At 37.4% G+C, this 17,114-nt stretch overlaps 1 protein-coding gene across 1 annotated transcript; it reads right to left on the bottom strand.

Annotated features, from left to right (window-relative positions):
- Positions 1-4,943: 4,943 nt before the first annotated feature.
- On the bottom strand, positions 4,944-14,662 carry LOC137236898 (monocarboxylate transporter 7). The gene is made up of 5 exons (XM_067760012.1): positions 14,330-14,662; positions 13,209-14,252; positions 10,727-10,871; positions 5,251-5,371; positions 4,944-5,187 (listed from the first exon to the last, which is right to left on the bottom strand). The coding sequence occupies exons 1-5, from the start codon at positions 14,405-14,407 to the stop codon at positions 4,995-4,997; spliced, it is 1,581 nt and encodes a 526-aa protein (XP_067616113.1). The 5' UTR covers positions 14,408-14,662; the 3' UTR covers positions 4,944-4,994.
- Positions 14,663-17,114: the final 2,452 nt, after the last annotated feature.

The raw sequence follows: 17,114 nt of genomic DNA on the forward strand, positions 1-17,114 counted from the left end.
TAAATTAAGTTAAGTTAGTATACCGAATGAGGCGTTCACTAAGCAAAAGGATGAAATTATTAATGAAGTTAAAAAGGTTGATAATATCCCTAATGAGGCATTTAATAAACAGAAAGAGGAAATTATGAAAGAGGTTAAGAAGGCTGCAAATCAGAATAAAGGTTTTGACGGTGGAAATGTTTCTATATATGCCACTGTTACAAAAGGCATCCCTCCAATTTTTATTAGGCCCAAAGTGAAACAAGCCATTGAGATAACAAAAACGGATTTAAACAAAATAGATCCATCCCATTTAAATATAGGAAGGGTACAAACAAAAATAATGGCACGATAATTATAAGCGCTAATACAGCAGGCGACAAGTACAAAATTAGAGATACGCTAACAGAAAAGTTGGATAAAAATGTGTATAATATAGCTGAGCCAAAAGTGTATTTTCCTAGAGTTGTGGTAACTAATATTAGAGCAGAGCATACCGAGAGCGAAATCGTTAGCCGGATCCTTGCGCAGAATGATACACTGAGGGAAGCTAAAATGAAATGTATTACAATTTAACGCGCTAAAAAAGAAAATAGAGGAGAACATATTAATGCAGTTATAGAAATAGAGCATAAATATTATGAGGCCATCCTGAGACATAAGAAAATTAATGTTGGATGGGATCGTTGCCCAGTTTATGACGGTCAAACTGTAAAAATGTGCTACAAATGTTTAGGGTTTAACCACATAGCTGCAAATTGCACTCTGAAACAGAGATGTAGTAAATGTCTGGGAGAACATGGGGCAGAAAACTGCAAGGAGAGCATGCCCATTAATAAATGTGGTAATTGCGTAGATGCCAATAATCAGTTTGGTTTTAAGCTCAATATAGACCATAACATAATGAGCCATGACTTCCCAGTTTATCAAAGGAAGCTTAAACTGGAAAAACGACGAGTTGGTTTTTAGCAATCAAAACGTACAAGCCCAGTAATAAATGTTTTTGATTTGAAATGTGTCTACTTGAATATTTGTAGTTTGTTAGCAAATAAAGCAGAGCTCGAAAAAATGATAGAAGAAGTGGATCCAGACATTGTTTTATGCTCAGAAACACGCATAACGTCAGATAGTCTTCATTCTGAAATTAATATTGCACCGTATACATTAATTCGCTGCGACTCTCATAGTAGACATACGGGAGGGGTCGTTTTATTACTGAAAAAGGAAATCAAGTAAAAAGTCAGGTTTAATCGATCAATTGATAGAAATGTATGGTGTGCTATAGTAAAATTAAAGCAAGTGGCCTTAAGTGGAAAATATGTGTGTTGTACAATTCCCCAAGTTCTAGTGACAGTGAATTTTTAAATCACGTACAGAGTATTTTATCAGAAGTACTAGAATCAGGTACGAATTCCCTTCTAGTTGGAGATTTCAGTATAAACTTAAATATTAACTATTCGAGTAGCTACAAACTGAATGAAATTTGTGCACGTAGCGCAATGAAACAAAAAATAAATTTCAATACAAGAGTCGCGGAAACTTCTCAAACAAAAATAGATTTATTATATGCAAACGCTGATATAATGTCTTGTGTAAATCTTGAAGACCACAGAATATCCGATCACGAAACTATTTCATTTGCTATAAAAGCAAGTAATTCAACCCCGTTACGAAGAGTCATTTCATCAACGTCCTGGGAGAATTATTCTGCCGATAACTTGACGACTATACTGAGGAATTGCGATCTCAGTTTAATAAGAAGCATGAATGTCAACGACATGGTCAACTATATAAATATTTGTTTACTAGATTGTATGGGAGTACTAACGTTTGAAAAAAACAGTACGGCAAAGTTAAGAAATAAATGGTATGACCAAGAATTGACAGAATTGAATAAACTTAATTACCGGTTGCACTCACAAGCTAGAGCAACGGGTGACTATACCGAATATAATATGGTCGCGAAGTACTACAAAAAACTAATCAAATTTAAAAAGATTAAATACATGGAGAATAATATTGATATCAATAGTTCAGATAACAAGCTAATGTGGAAGCATCTTAAGCATGCTGCAAACTTAAAGGGCCACAAGAAAAGATCTTGAAGGTGATCGTAAAAGGTGTGACATATGATACACCTCCCGATATTGCTGAAGCATTGAACTCTTTCTTTATATATAGCATTGTTGATATAAACAGGGAAATTGAAGTTGTTCAGAGTCAGAACCACTTCCAATTTACAGCGAGGTCATGTTTAAAATTCGAAGAAATTACGGTTGAGGATGTTATACGTATAGCAAAAAGGTTCAAAAATAAAACTGGGGGGAAAAATTTACTTTCAGAAGGCGTAATTAAAGATTCGGTATCGTACATGGGTTTCTTCTATGCAACCGCTATAAACAAATCCATGACTACTAGAATAGTGCCAGACATGTGGAAAATTTCGACAATAGTACCAATTAGGAAAGTAAAAGATTCAATAATGGCAGAAGAAATAAGGCCGATAAATACATTGCCGAACATAGACAAAATACTGGAAATTGTAATAAAAAATCAACTGCTTAATTACTTAGAAAATAATAAAATCCTTATAAAGGAACAATCCGGTTTTCCAGAAAGGCACTCTTGCGAGACGGCATTAAATTACGTCATATCTAGCTGGAAGGAAGAACTTAGCCTAAAAAAGCATATAGTGGCAGTTTTCATTGACCTGAAAAGAGCGTTCGAAACAATTGATAGGAATATAATGCTCGATAAATTAAAATAAATTGGTATTAGGGAAAATGAATTGCAGTGGTTTAGAAGCTTCTTATCAGAGCGGAAACAAAGAACAACCATCGAGTCAGTAGTCTCATCCGAGGCATAAGTCGACATAGGTTTACCACAAGGGTCGGTATTAGAACCAATCCTGTTCAACATTTACATAAACGATATATCATCAGCACTGAAATATAGTAAAATCAGGTTGTGTGCAGATAATGCGCTACTTGAAGTAAATGAAACGGACATTTCAATAGCAAGGAGCAAAATGCTAGAAGATTTGGACTCATTGTATAGATGGCTTTGTTTTAATAAACTCAAGCTAAACGTTAACAAAACTAAGTTCATGGTTTTATATAGGACGACCAATAAAGAATCACTTAATTTAGATCTAAAAATAATGAATACGAGCATTGAGGATGTCAAAATATTTAAGTACTTAGGGATCCTGATTGACAATAAACTGAGGTTTACGGATCATATTGATTATATTGTTGCCAAAATGGGCAAAAAAATTGGATTTTGGAAGAGATCGTGTAAACTTATTAGTAAGAAATATAAGTTGAAAGTTCATAGATCCATCATAGAACCACACTTCTTATATTGCCAATGAAACACAAGTAGACAGGCTACAAATTATGCAAAACAAAGCTATGAGATTTATATTGAAAGTGAGGTACGACACTTCCATAAAAAGTATGCTTGATGCACTAAACTGGTTGAGTGTGAAACAGTTGATATTTTACCATAGTATGAAATTTGTATTTTATATCAAGCATGATAAATTACCAGCCTACCTAAGTGAAAAACTTGTTTATGTGAATGAAACCCATTCTTACATAATCAGGGAAAATAATAATTATAGCTTACCTCTGCTCAAAACAGAAATGGACAAGCAAAATATATTTTACAAAGGCCTGAAATGTTTTAATGAACTACCTAATCATGTTAAAAATTGTGAAAACTTAAAAACCTTGAATAGCCCTTCCAATAAGATAAAATATTTTGTATCTTTATTTCATGTTACTGATCCTTGAGCGTACATGGCAATCCAAATAGACACAGAGGAACCTTATGCATCAGGTCAAATACATATATCGCTCGCAATCAAATTGGGCAAGAATTCCTGAAAATATCGTCCCAGACAAACAGTTGGAGTGTTCATGTGAATCACGTAGATATATTCCTACAACAATGATATATTATAATTAATTATGTTTACATAAAAGCTGGTACAGGGATGATTGGAAACACGTCTTTTCCAACCGTCCGATAAGAGTGGCTCATTCTACTGAGCTGCTAGCTTTTGGGTTGACCGGAATCAAATGCATTCCGACAGCATAAATAACAAAACTGTGTAATCATGCGTCTTGGATTAGGGCAGGATTGAGAACACGTCCTTTCAACCTCCCAATGAGATGACTCCAAGACTCGTCCGTTGGGACCACAAGTTCCCGTGCTGATCGGTCTCTCCGACACCCCAAACGCTAGAGATCCTATTATTATTAAAATGTATTTATAATTTGTAATAATCTAAGTTTTAGGCTTAAAACGCCGTAATAATAAATAATAAATAATAATAATAAGATGAGTAATCAGCTTGCTGTTGTTGTAAAATAAAGGATACTCTCCGAAGGATTTATGGAGTGTTATCGATGGTTATTTGCCGGATGCAGATCTGGTACGTTCCGGTAACAAGCATCATTAAGGTACTAGCCCGATCATCTTGGGAAAGATTAAGTATGTTCACATGAAACCTTTAAAGGGCTCATACCCCGTAGATACATGAGGAAACTGGGGTCGCCAGTGCCCCGGCTGCTAAAGGAACAGGAATTTCCACGGGGAGGTAAGGATGACAATTAGGTTGGAGAAGCTTTAAATTGCGCTGGCAACCACTTAAAGGATTGCGATACACAGCCTCTTGAATCAATTTGGTGTTTTAATTGCTTCTTATGACAGGCATACCTGCCGCGGGTATATTCTAAGCCTCCTAACCCGCTGGGGGGGATTAATCGACATCGGCATAGGCGGTATCGAATTTTTTTTGCATATCGTCAAGTTGTTAAATCCTGTGGCTCAGTCAAGTAAATCACCCAAGAAATCATTTTGTCCGCAAAACTAATTTGACAAGGGATGATGGAAAATCTTTCCAATACACATAAAATATTTGCTAAAGCCTTACTTTATATTTATATAAATGTATCTTAGCTTAAATAAATAATTTTTTATTAAACTTTATTTCCTAGAATAGCCAACTATTTTCTTCTAAATTTCAAACAAAACATTTCTATCAACCAAGACACTGCACAAAGCGCCATAAAAAAGTTAAGACAATGGAATGTAATTATATAATCTTTTGTTTGATCCTGCAAATAACCCACCACAGGTCCAATAGCGAACATTATATTGCCTTGTAGAAACATAAATAAGCCATAGCCGGTGGCAAATCTGCAAATGTGTAAATAGAGAATAAATAAATATTTGATATCGTCAATGATGAATGCGTCTCACCTCTTCTTGTGTAAATATTCAGCGAAGACAAGCGGCAATGGCACATGAACCCAAGTACGTAAGAAACCCATAACAGCTGTGGTACAAGCCATATCAATAAAACTAAATACATTTAGAAATGCTGAAATATAAACAAAATAAACAAAAATTTGTGTATTCAAAGTTTGTTGCCGAGATGAAATGTTGCAGATATTGTGTCAAGTGCAAATATTTAGTAAAACAAAAACAAAATACAATAGATAATTACGCACCCTCACATGCTTAAGTGCATGAATTATATTGTCATATGTTATCCCGACTTATCTGTGCTTGATTACGTCAAGAAGTGGAAGCTAACGCAAATTTTGTATTTTATTGTATTTACGAGTGCACATGCATGTATGCGTTTGTTAAGGAGTATACAGTGAAACCTCCCTTGGGCGAACACTCACCGTCGGCTGATTTTTGTCCGGTCAAGAGAGATGTCCGGTTATGGGAGTGGGTAGCTATTTTGTGAAGTTAAGAAATTTTTAACTAACTAAATGCTTACCAAATGCTCATTTAAATAAAATATATTCATTAGATTGCTCACACAAGATTTGTGTTTATTAATTCTAAAATTCATACGCATGCATACATATCTCATATAAAGTAATAACAAAAATAAAAATAAATATTCCACTAAGAGCAAGGCACTCTTTCGAAACTTTGCCTCCTCGACATACCCCATTTTTTAGAGCCAACGTTTTGTTTGGCGAAGCTCTAAAGAAAACTCCTGTCTCATCAGCGTTATAAATATCCCTGGGGCCATATCCAATTAGCATTGATGGTAGTTTTTGCAAAACTTGCTTGACATCTTGCATATCATCAGCAGCACTTTCAGTTCAAATGTACCGAAAAGTTATGTTATGTCTGGTTCACCATTTTTGTAACCAGCCATTAGAGGCTACACAATTATAGACAACCGTTTTAAAGCGATATCTCTAGCCTTTTCCTGAATTATTTGCCCGAATATTGGAACATTTTGGCTTCGGGCCCTACAAAACCACTCGTAACACATCCCGTAAATTTTTTTTATCTACTCTCACAAAGGACCTTCTACTTTGAATATTGCTCCCATCCATCTATTTCGCTCGGATATCTTCTTTATTTTTAACGATGTGCGCAGACTGGGTTTTTCCAATTTTGAAGATTAAAACAGATAATATAAGGACTCTGTACATAATTAAGTAGATTTCCTTTTCATTGAAAACTGTTTTTACACTCCGAATATAAATTTGAACGAGGTTTTTTTTAGTAAAACCTACCTTTTGGCTAATGCTCGTGCGGGCAATTGTTTTCCTCACTAGCGTTTATGGTTGCAATTTTTTCTTTCAAACTCACATTCGACCGCGACATTGTTTTACGTCTTTTCACTTTCACTGAACACACTTAACTGAGCAAACCAAACTAAGCATGCGGCTTAAAAATATTTTTAGCAAACACGGGAATCCCATATTTTTATTTACTCACATCGTATGTGTGTACACAAGCACCACAAACGATATAATAGAGAGACATTGCATAGACGAAAAATAGTGTGAGGCAAGCTTCACAAAATTCTAGTAGGTCACATTCACCACTTATCACAGCAGAATTTGTTAAACTACCACTGTCTGTATTTGTTATTTAATAATTATTTGTACACTTTTTATTCAGCTAATGTGTTCAGAATTTTAACTTTTACTCACTAAAACTCCAATCAGTGTATTTATGTGCTTAAATTATGTTAAAAATTGTGTTAAAGTTTTTGGTGTGGTGAAAGTGACCTACTAGAATTTTGTTACGCTCCGCTGCTTTCCACCGAAGTTCGCGCATGCAATATCTTTATATTCCAAAATTTTTGCAAGCACTACGACGTTTTTTAAAAGTCAGTATAATTGTAACGAACTTTTTGCATTGTTATCTATGTAAAGTTTTGTCCGCTCAAGGGAAGTTCGCGTCCACTCAAGAGAGGTTTTTCTCTGATTTGTTATGAAACGAAATCTCTTTGTCCGTTGACAAGAGGTTCGCATCCGCTTAATAGAGGTTTTTGGTCTAATTTTATGACAACTGACTGTCCGCGTCCGGCCAAGAGGATGTCCGGATAAGAGAGGGGCATTTGTTCTGAAAAATACACTTAAAACTTGGTGCATGAAAAAATGTCCGCCCAAGGGAGGTGTCCGGTTATTAGAGGTGTCCTTTAGGAGAGGTTTCTCTGTATATGCTTTGGTGATGTTATATAACGAAAAGTGCATTGCATAATAAATTTAGTTACGTATTTGAATAATAATAACAAAAAGGCAAGCGGACATCATTTACGCTATCACTATTCATTGAAGTGGAACATTGTGATGGTATTTATGGATATAAATATGTAAATATATAAGGGTGTGCTACTTAAATCGAATTTTTTTGGTTGTATAAACAGCTTTGTTACGGTGTGAGAAAATTAAGAATGTAATCGTAAAATAAGCGTAGGCGTTAGCGTGGACTTTGGAAGTGGTGAGGAGAGGGCAGAAAAAGGGAAGGGAAATGAAATGGTTTTTTCATGGAAAAATTATTGACTTATTATCGAAAGCTATGGATTTGTCACAGATGATCTATCGATTTGTTATCGTAGTGCTATTGTTTTTTTCCGAAAATTTATCAGTTTTTCATAAAAGAGTTATCGATAAACTTTGAATGAAAAATCTATTTTTATCGATAGTTTATGGAAAAAATATATCGATACGTTTTCAAAAAGTTATCGACTTTAATCGAAAATGTATCGATTTGTTATCAGTGTGTCATCGGAATGTTATCGATTTGTAACCGAAGAGACTCCGATTTGTTATCGAAAAGTTGTCGATTTGTTATCAGAAAGTTTTGATATTTTGAAATATTTCTTATTATAGTGCTACCAATATTTAATGGGCGTGTTATCGATTTTTTATCTATAGCTCATCGGTTTGTTATGACACAGATACCATACAACTTTAATATTAAAGAAATAGGTGCTGGAATTAATCCGATTCAAGCTCAGACAAAAATTTCTAAGGTAAGCCAACTTGAACTGATCAGCAGAAAAGCAGCAACCAGGAAGGCAAAGAGGAAATGCGTTTACATGTCTGCTAAAAAACGAAGTGAACTTTTGCGTTCCCTCTCGGACATCGAGACACTTCAAACCTCTTCTGCTGAAACAATGTAGAACGAATTTCCAACAAAATGAACCTTTTCGGCGTTTGTGCCAAGATTATAATTCTTACTCAAACACATTTGATAGCTCTTTCTATAAAAAATATAGTTCTCACCTCTCTTAATGAGTAATGTATAATACGTTTGCTTCTGTTCTATTTAAGTATTACGCTTGGCTGATGAAATATCTTTTGTAGCTGAGCAGCCTCAGATCGCGACGGTGGACAAACCCCTGCCCATCATAGACTCGACAAAACCAAAAACAAAAAACAAAAAGTTATTATATATATATATATATATAAATCGATCGCGTGAACAGGATTAGCCTGGTCTCGTTGAGCCTCTTGTGGGCAGCGTGCTGCCACAACGTCCGTTACAAAAAAAAAAACCAAAAAAACTATAAATAGCTAACGACTGTTCGTTTAAAACTCTCTAAATATTGAAATATAGAATAGAAATATCGCCCGATAAACACAATGAAGCTCTAGAGGTTTTTGGATTCATGGCATAAGTGCTCTGAATCAGGAGCTGTTGACAGGCTTTGAGGTATTCTGATTTTACTGATAATAATGATTGTAATGGGGCCAAGTCGATAAAATCCGCACTTCAAGCGATTCTTAACGTACCCATGGCAAAACCAACTTGGTAGGTTGATGTGAAACACAACAATGGCTGGTGAGTTATTGAGGGCCTCAAAGAACGTTCTAAGTTATTACATGTTAAGTTGTTGCTGTTACTTTTGTTGATTTTTTTCTGATTTGTCAGCTCTGACTTTATATAGGAGGGCCCAGACATCCTGTAGAGCGATGGCGGGGATAGCTATAAAGTCGCTCAGAGGAACTCAGCAGTAACCTTAATATGTAGTTGATATGTAGAGCCTTCTACAACATTACAGGATGGTAACAGGTTATTAAATCATTCAACGGTCGACTCATAAATAGTTGGAAAAGGTCTCCGAAATTCGTTCCGAAAGACCAGTAACCCACGGGATAATATTAGGGCTGAGAAATCAAAAAACTTCATATCAAAATTGAAGTTTGAATTGGCCAAAAGAAATCGAAAGTCACACCAAACCCTAGCACATCTTCGATAGTGTTAAGAAGGGGTAAAAGAACTGAGCTGCAGGAAGACTCAGCAAACAGGACGATATGGTCAACTCGAGTTTCACAGAGGAATAGCAGCATCAATAAAGGAGCTCTGCTTCACGGAGTGATTTCCTAGTTGGCACCAAAAAGTACATTGTCGGTTCCTTCAGTCAAAGTGAGCTTCGCCTGACATGGAATCTACTTTCTGCACAACCAAGATAACCGATGGAAATTTTTGGAACATTTTGATCGTTTTGACTAAGAAATTTTCTTGCATTTAACGCCCAAGTGAGTTAATAATCGATACCAAAATATTGCAATTTCCCAATGAATACTCCAAAAGCTCTTCCCGTTTTCCAGTAAATGTAGCATTAAAAGTCCGCATTGCATGATTCTTATTCCACCTAATTGCTGGTGGACCTGGGCGCTCTTCATTCCAAAGGTTGGAAACTGGAGTCGTGAAAAACAAAGGAACTGTCCTGCCATCAATAGCAAAAGGGCAGTAAAGTTCACTTACTGCCTTTAAGATATTTTGATACCATTGATGTAGCATTGGGACCTTGGGCCAGATTGCCATTGGCAATTGAATCTTACCACCTTGGTTTTCATTTCAAATAAATAGTTTGAAGTTTACTGTCAAATTCTTTGGGGCAGGTATCGGCGCCTTGTTCAACCTCTGCTCCCAAATCGACGGTTGATTGGAATAACACGATATCTCGGTAACTAGTTCAAATAAGCTCTATTTTAAGAATCAGATTTAAAAACGCCCAATCTCAGAATTTTGTTTTCATAAACGCCCAATCCCTGTTCTAATTCAAATTGTTTGGAGTTTATGCTCTGGTAGGGCGTTTTTGGATTTTATCCCGTCTTCTGGAGATAGGATGTTTTGAAACCGCTGCTCAGATAGTATAATATTCCACAGAGCAATCGATAATGGATACCGACAAGAATATATTTTAAGCGGAAGGCCGCTCAGTACTTTGCGTAATGAGGTTTTCTAAAATGACACACCCTAATGCATCCAACTATTTATGTTAATAACGCAACTATTTATGCGTTTAACGCAAAGCGCTGATAAGCATTGTTGCACCGTAATTCATTCTTCAAATCCGCCAAGATTGTATAATGATGGTAATAACTACCTGTGACAACACTTCCGAGAAGTGAGGTCAAAGTTTTACTGTATTTGTATGCACTTAGCTATTGTAAATACTCACCAAAACGGCAAATTACTGTGAAAAAAGCGCCAGCTAAATAAATATAACGAGATGGCATTTGTATGAAGGCAGTGGAAAATGCCAAAAATATGCGTGAGGCGAGATCTGCAGCAGCACCAATTGCTATAATGCTAGCAGTTTCTGGCTGAAAAGAGAAGACGGAAAAAAGATAAGATGTACAAAATTCAAAACAAAAACAAATAATGTTAAAAGAATGACAGCAATTAAGCTAATAGAGCAGTTCGAATGTATCGATAGAATCGTTAGTACAATTGCCTAGTTACACATATCCGTTATTTGAACGGAATGTTGAGAAGATGGAACGGCACTAGGTATGGTAGTATCGGTAACTCGTTTTACAGTTTGCCAGCTTACACATATCCGTGCTTACTTTAAAGTTTTGAAAATATGTTTACCTTTCTCTCAATTTAATTCCTAATGTAAAATGCATTCTCCTAATAAATTTTACAATTCTAAAAGAATCCGTAATCTGTGAAAAGTTGCATTTGAAAGTAAAGTTCGTATAATGAATAATCTTTTAAGGGACCCGATTTCTCCTAATTTTTTTTGTTTTTAAAATCCCATTATTCATTTCCTTTTACTTATTACTAAGAAAACATACAAGAAATTTTTGGTATTTTCCAGTAATAGCCCAAACTTGCTCGGAAGCGTTCCCGTACTATTTTGTACTAGTTTTATTTAATAATAATAATAAGAATAAAAAATAATAATAATAACATGCCACGCTATGCTTCCGAAGAGATAAAGACCGTTAACATTCAATTTTTATCTTTACACGCTCTAGCCTGGAGTTACTGGGAAGGGTTCCTGTACTTCCTATTTGTTGTTTCAACTTACCTTGTTTAGTTTGTGCGGCAGTTACCAAAAGAATCTTAATTTAATAGCATACCGATGACGTTGTTATTAATAGTACTCTAACGACTACCAGCTAATCTAAGGTCTCGCCTTCTACACACATATGCCAAATTCTAAGACAAACTGTGTGCTAAACAGAGAGTCGCTGCTTAGTTGATATAAGTTGGAAAAACCAGCCGATTCGTCCACATTAACGATCTCCTTGGGGGATTTCTTATCGATAAATTCGAGAAACCTAATTCAATTTGTAAAGTGCTTACTCCCCCTCCCTTCCTCTTAGGGGGTTCGGCATAGCATATATAGAAATAGTACTCATTACCTATTTTCAAAGGTTTTACTTTGCAGTATGATCATTCGCCTTGTTTTTCCACAAGCATCTTGCACTTTCCATGTGCAATTTCCAGCCTATGAGTCATATTGCTGTAAGCCCTTATCAAAACTTCGCTCTCAACCTACCTTCCACGTAGTAAAAATTGAGTCCAGCTCCACGGGGGCCATGGATGCTGCATCAAAACTACGTCAAACAAAGTAAAAGGAGCTCCATCCCTGCTTCTTTGGTGTGCTAAAGGTTTATTTGTTAGATTTATCGTTTCTTGCCCCTTTATTTAACACTGCTCACGTACAAAATATCAAAACCCTGTTTCTGTATTTGGCCATGATTCAGGGTTCGTTGAAATCCATCCACGGGTTCGATGAACTAGCCTTTTGGTATCTGCACTCTGTCCACCAACACAAATAATACGCTCATGCCTTACATTTGGAAGGCATAAGAAACTACCTCTAGTCACCACCCCAAGGCGCGGTATTACTGCATGCTTCGAACCTTCGAACTTTCTTTTAAAGATATTTACTGCATTGTAGGCTCATGACATGTGCTTGGTTTTCGGTTCGGTTATATCGACCAAGGCTCTCGAGTGCGGTGTTATCTAAATCTCTATACTTTGTACTATCCTCCTTTCTTCTACTCTGCTTGTACTTACCTGCCACTTCCTCTAGCTAGCAACCATATCCCCTCTATCCTCCAGACCTTATCTTGCTAACTTTTGGGTGATCTAATTTGGTCGTATGATCTTCTTTCCAACATGGCCTGCTCATGCTCTACCACTCATAAGACTACCGTTATATCACGAAATGGCGTAAAAGTTCCGTTCAAATATAACCGTTTATGCTCCTAGCATGAAATCATAATTTTTCGCATACCACCATGGATTAGGGTGCTATCAGCCATTGACAGTGCCATGTCGCGGAAGAGCGATGGTGGAAGCAACTAAGAAACTCCGTCACTTACTCGTGTAAATTGACTCTGCCACGCAGCAACGACATCATGCCTTTCTCTAGCGAGTGTTGTCACCCGAACTTTTCATACAAAATGTGAACAAAGCAAAATCTGGGCATAAAGTCCAGAAAAAACCTGGACCGATAAAGACAATTATTTTAAAAATTGCTCTAATTTCGAACTTTGGGGAATTTTCTATCATACAATTTTTGTGGACGGTAGTTTATGGACCTAGATTTTTCGGGATTTTCTTTTATTTGGATTGTTTCTTGTAGGGATGTTCGTTTGTCTGAACTGTTTCTTTTCAATATTAGTTGCACATATACTCACCTTTGTGAAACCCAGCTCGAATAGATACAATGGTTGTATTGTAAAGAATGCAATATCTGAGTAGAGAGCAAATGAGATGCCTAATACGATGTTAACATAGACTGGTTGCTTAAGAAGCGTTAAATCCAAAAAGTCGACCACCGCCTGCCAGCAACCACGTTGTTTTTCAATTTTAGCTCCAGCTTCATTTACAATTAGAGTTGAATGAACGCGCGATATCACCATTGAGGCATTCGACACTGGAATTGGACCACTCCAATTGCCTATGTTTGTCAAGCTCGAAGAGCGTCTAGAGCGCGTTGCTAAACCTTCACGAGAGATTTGCTGCGATACGCGTCTACTCTCCTTAAGTGGTGTTAAAGTATTGAGTTGCTCTGTAGATAAGGCTGAGTCAACGTCAGTTGTTGCTTTTGCTGCACTTGTTTGAGTATAGTCTTTTATAGGCACCATCACGATCTCTTTTTCTTTATCAATATACATTTTATTCAACCCCACCATTTCTTGATCGACTTCATCTTGCACTTTTTTCATATGCCACTCAACTGGTTGCATTAACAACATACCCAATATTGGATGAGCATTAATAGCAGCTAGCACCAATAAACAACCACGAAATCCGTAGCGGTTCAAAAGCATTTGTATAACAACCGGATAGAACATTGTACCCAAACCAATGAGCGCCTGCGCAAAACTCATCCACATAACACGTTTCTTAATAAAATAATGATTGAATTTTGTATACGATGCTGGTACCATCAATCCAAAACCAATGCCCTGAAAGACACTAAAAGCTAACAGCAACTGCCATGTAGATTGTGCAATAATCTGTATTAACGAACCAAAAAAGTATAAAAAAGCGCCAAGTAGTGCAATGGCTCTTATGCTAAATCGTGCAAATAGCGAACCAGAGAAAAGTCCAGCAAAGCTGGTGGCACAAAAGAAAGCGCTAGTTGTTAGCGCTACAGCGCTTGCCTCGGCACCGACGCTTTTTAGAAAATCACCAAATAGCAAACCGAATGAAGTTAGTGCACCCAAGCCGCTGATCTGTGTAGAAGAAGAAAAACAAAGTGTTGTGCGTTTGTTGTAAATCAAAAACTTAAGTCATACTCAAAACTACTCACTAAAGGAAATGCCATGCCAATGCAAATGCAAATACCCCAACCTCCATCCGGTGCATCTAATTTCGTTGGCGTTTTCATTTAACAGCTGCTCATTCAAACTACTTACAATTGAATGATCTTGACAGAACTATCTCCTCAGCATCTTTGGTGGCAGTCTGAGTTCACAAACGTTGTCAATTCGTTTAATGATAAGATAAGAATAGTAGATAAAACGCCAAACGTAAAGAGAGCTATCTTACTCTTTGACATAAATGTATCAATGTGTGTATTTGCATAGGTATGAAATATTTCTTGTTCATGTTCACATCAACAATTTGACATTGTGACTATTGATTATTGGAACTGATAAAACTTGAAAGCATATTACACCTGCTGTAATAAAAAAATTCATAGGAAATCCCACATTACAACTGCGTGACGTAATGTCTCCCAAGCTCAGAGTCTTACGGAACTTTGAAGCGTCCATTGTGGACAGGACCCACTGTGAAATAAAAATAAAATAAATGTAAGGCGCGATAACCTCCGAAGAGATCTAAGGCCGAGCTTATCTTCCAATTTGCGTCGTGCTCCTCTTGATTTTCCCTACAAATTGGCCGGACGGGACCTACATGCTTTATGCCGACTCCGAACGGCATCTGCAAGGCAGATGAATTTTCACTGAGAGCTTTTCCTGGCAGAAATACACCCGAAGCGCTTGCTAAACACTGCCGAGGGGCGACCCCGCTTAGAAAAATTGCCTTCAAATTGAAAAACCTTATTTCTAAAATTTTGATGTTGCTTTGCCCGGGGTGTGAACCCAGGGCATACGGTGTGGTAGGCGGAGAACGCTACCATCATACCACGGTGGCCGCCGATGACACTAACTCTGAGGCGTGGTTTACGGATGGATCGAAATTCGATGACGGAAGAACGGGAGCTAGCATATATGTGCCGAACTTCAAGAAATTGATACCAATGGGATGCTACCGCACCATATTTCAGGCAGGAATCCATGCAATAGAGGTCTGTTATAGAGAATGTCTGCGGAAAGGCTCAACACCGAAGAGCATCTATATTATATCGGACGGCCGGGCGGCCCTGCATGCCTTGCAACAGTTACATCTAAGCTAGTGGATGACTGCACTGAAATCCTGAATAACCTGGGAGCCAAAATCAAAGTTTTGTTAAGATGGGTTCCCAGACATTAGATACATGAAGGTAATGAACACGCAGATTACGTAGCAAAGCAGGGTGCTAAAGCAGCATTCTCTGGTCCATATCCCTTTTGTGTAAGTAACTGGAAAACTAAAGAGTTCAGAGGTCACTGGATTGACTGCCCAGGGCAAATACAGGCCAAACTGTTTATACTCTCGGCAACGAAAGTATCAGCCAAACTCATTAATCCAACAGGGAGGACCTACGAACTCTCACTGTGTACTATACGGGACTCTGTGGTCTACGATATCATCTAAGTAAGTTAAATCTATCCGATACTCAGATTCGTCGTCTCTCTGAGCTGGAGGAGGAAACGCCGGTTCACATTCTCTGCGAATGCGTCGCTGTCGCAAGGCAGAGATTCTGCCATCTAGGTGTTGTGACTCTTAATCCCTATTTGATATGGAGTAAAGAGCCTGAAGAGGTACTTAGATAAATCAAAAGCCTCCACATACAAAATTAGGCTGAAAGGGCATGCAAAATAGATCTGCACAAAGATCGACGTGCTTCGAGGCCTAGTAATAATTATAAATAATACCTGTTTAGAGTGGTGATAACTCTGCAGTCAAAAGCACAAAGTAATCATCAAACATTTGAGTTCACTGAATACAGCTTTGTCGGGTTATTTATTCTAGTCAGTTTTCGAATAGTTTATTGACAAGAATATTGCCTGTCGAACTCCATGAAATGCGCGAACGCTTTCTGACAGCAATTTGCAATGCATACTTCAATTAAGAAGCCTAGATGTCATACAAATCAACGTGCACACAAACACGCGCCTCCTCTTTACGTCTTAAAATAAAAGAAGCCAATAGGCCAAGCCGTTCAAATCAATAGGCCCAAACGAAATAGCTACTCCGATGCTAAAACACCCTGGGCATAAGGACAGCATCTACCTAATTCATTTTTTCCACTTATGTTGTTCTTGTAGCGATAAGGACACTCCCCGAAGACTAGGGGAGATGTTAATGGTCCTTTGCCGGATGCAGATCCGGTACGTTCCGGTAACCACAATGAAGGTACTAGCCCGATCATCTCGGGAACGATTAAGTATGAACACATGAAACATTCAAAGCAATACCGTCCTCCCATCCCCTTGGCCTATGAGGTACTTGGGGTCGCCAGAGCCTCAGCTGTTGAAAAAACAGGTTTCGCCACGGCTAGGTGACGTTGATAATTGGGTTAGAGAAGCTACTTATTGCGCTCGCAATCCCTTGAAAGGGTTGCGCTACAGTTGGCTATTTTAGTCGCCTCTTACGACAGGCATACCAGCCGACAGTAAGTTCTAAGCCTATAACCTACTGGGGTGTAAAATTGCTGATGAAGATATTAGCTGATGATATATCCATTTTATTGTAATACAAATAAAATGTGCTTACGGTTTTTTGGTCTTCTGAAATACTGAGTTTTTGCTATCTACTTATCGTTTTTCCTTTGCGATCTCAGAATAATGAAGAATGGCAAGCATATTCCCACTACGAAAACCTGGAAACCAAGCTTATAATGGTGATTCGTATCGACCGATATAATACCTTAGCAAGTAGAGATCCATTGGAAAACGTTCTGCTTCCCTCATTTAAACGAAAATCAT

This window comes from Eurosta solidaginis, chromosome 1, assembly GCF_040869045.1.
Source record: "Eurosta solidaginis isolate ZX-2024a chromosome 1, ASM4086904v1, whole genome shotgun sequence".
Lineage (NCBI taxonomy): Eukaryota > Metazoa > Arthropoda > Insecta > Diptera > Tephritidae > Eurosta > Eurosta solidaginis.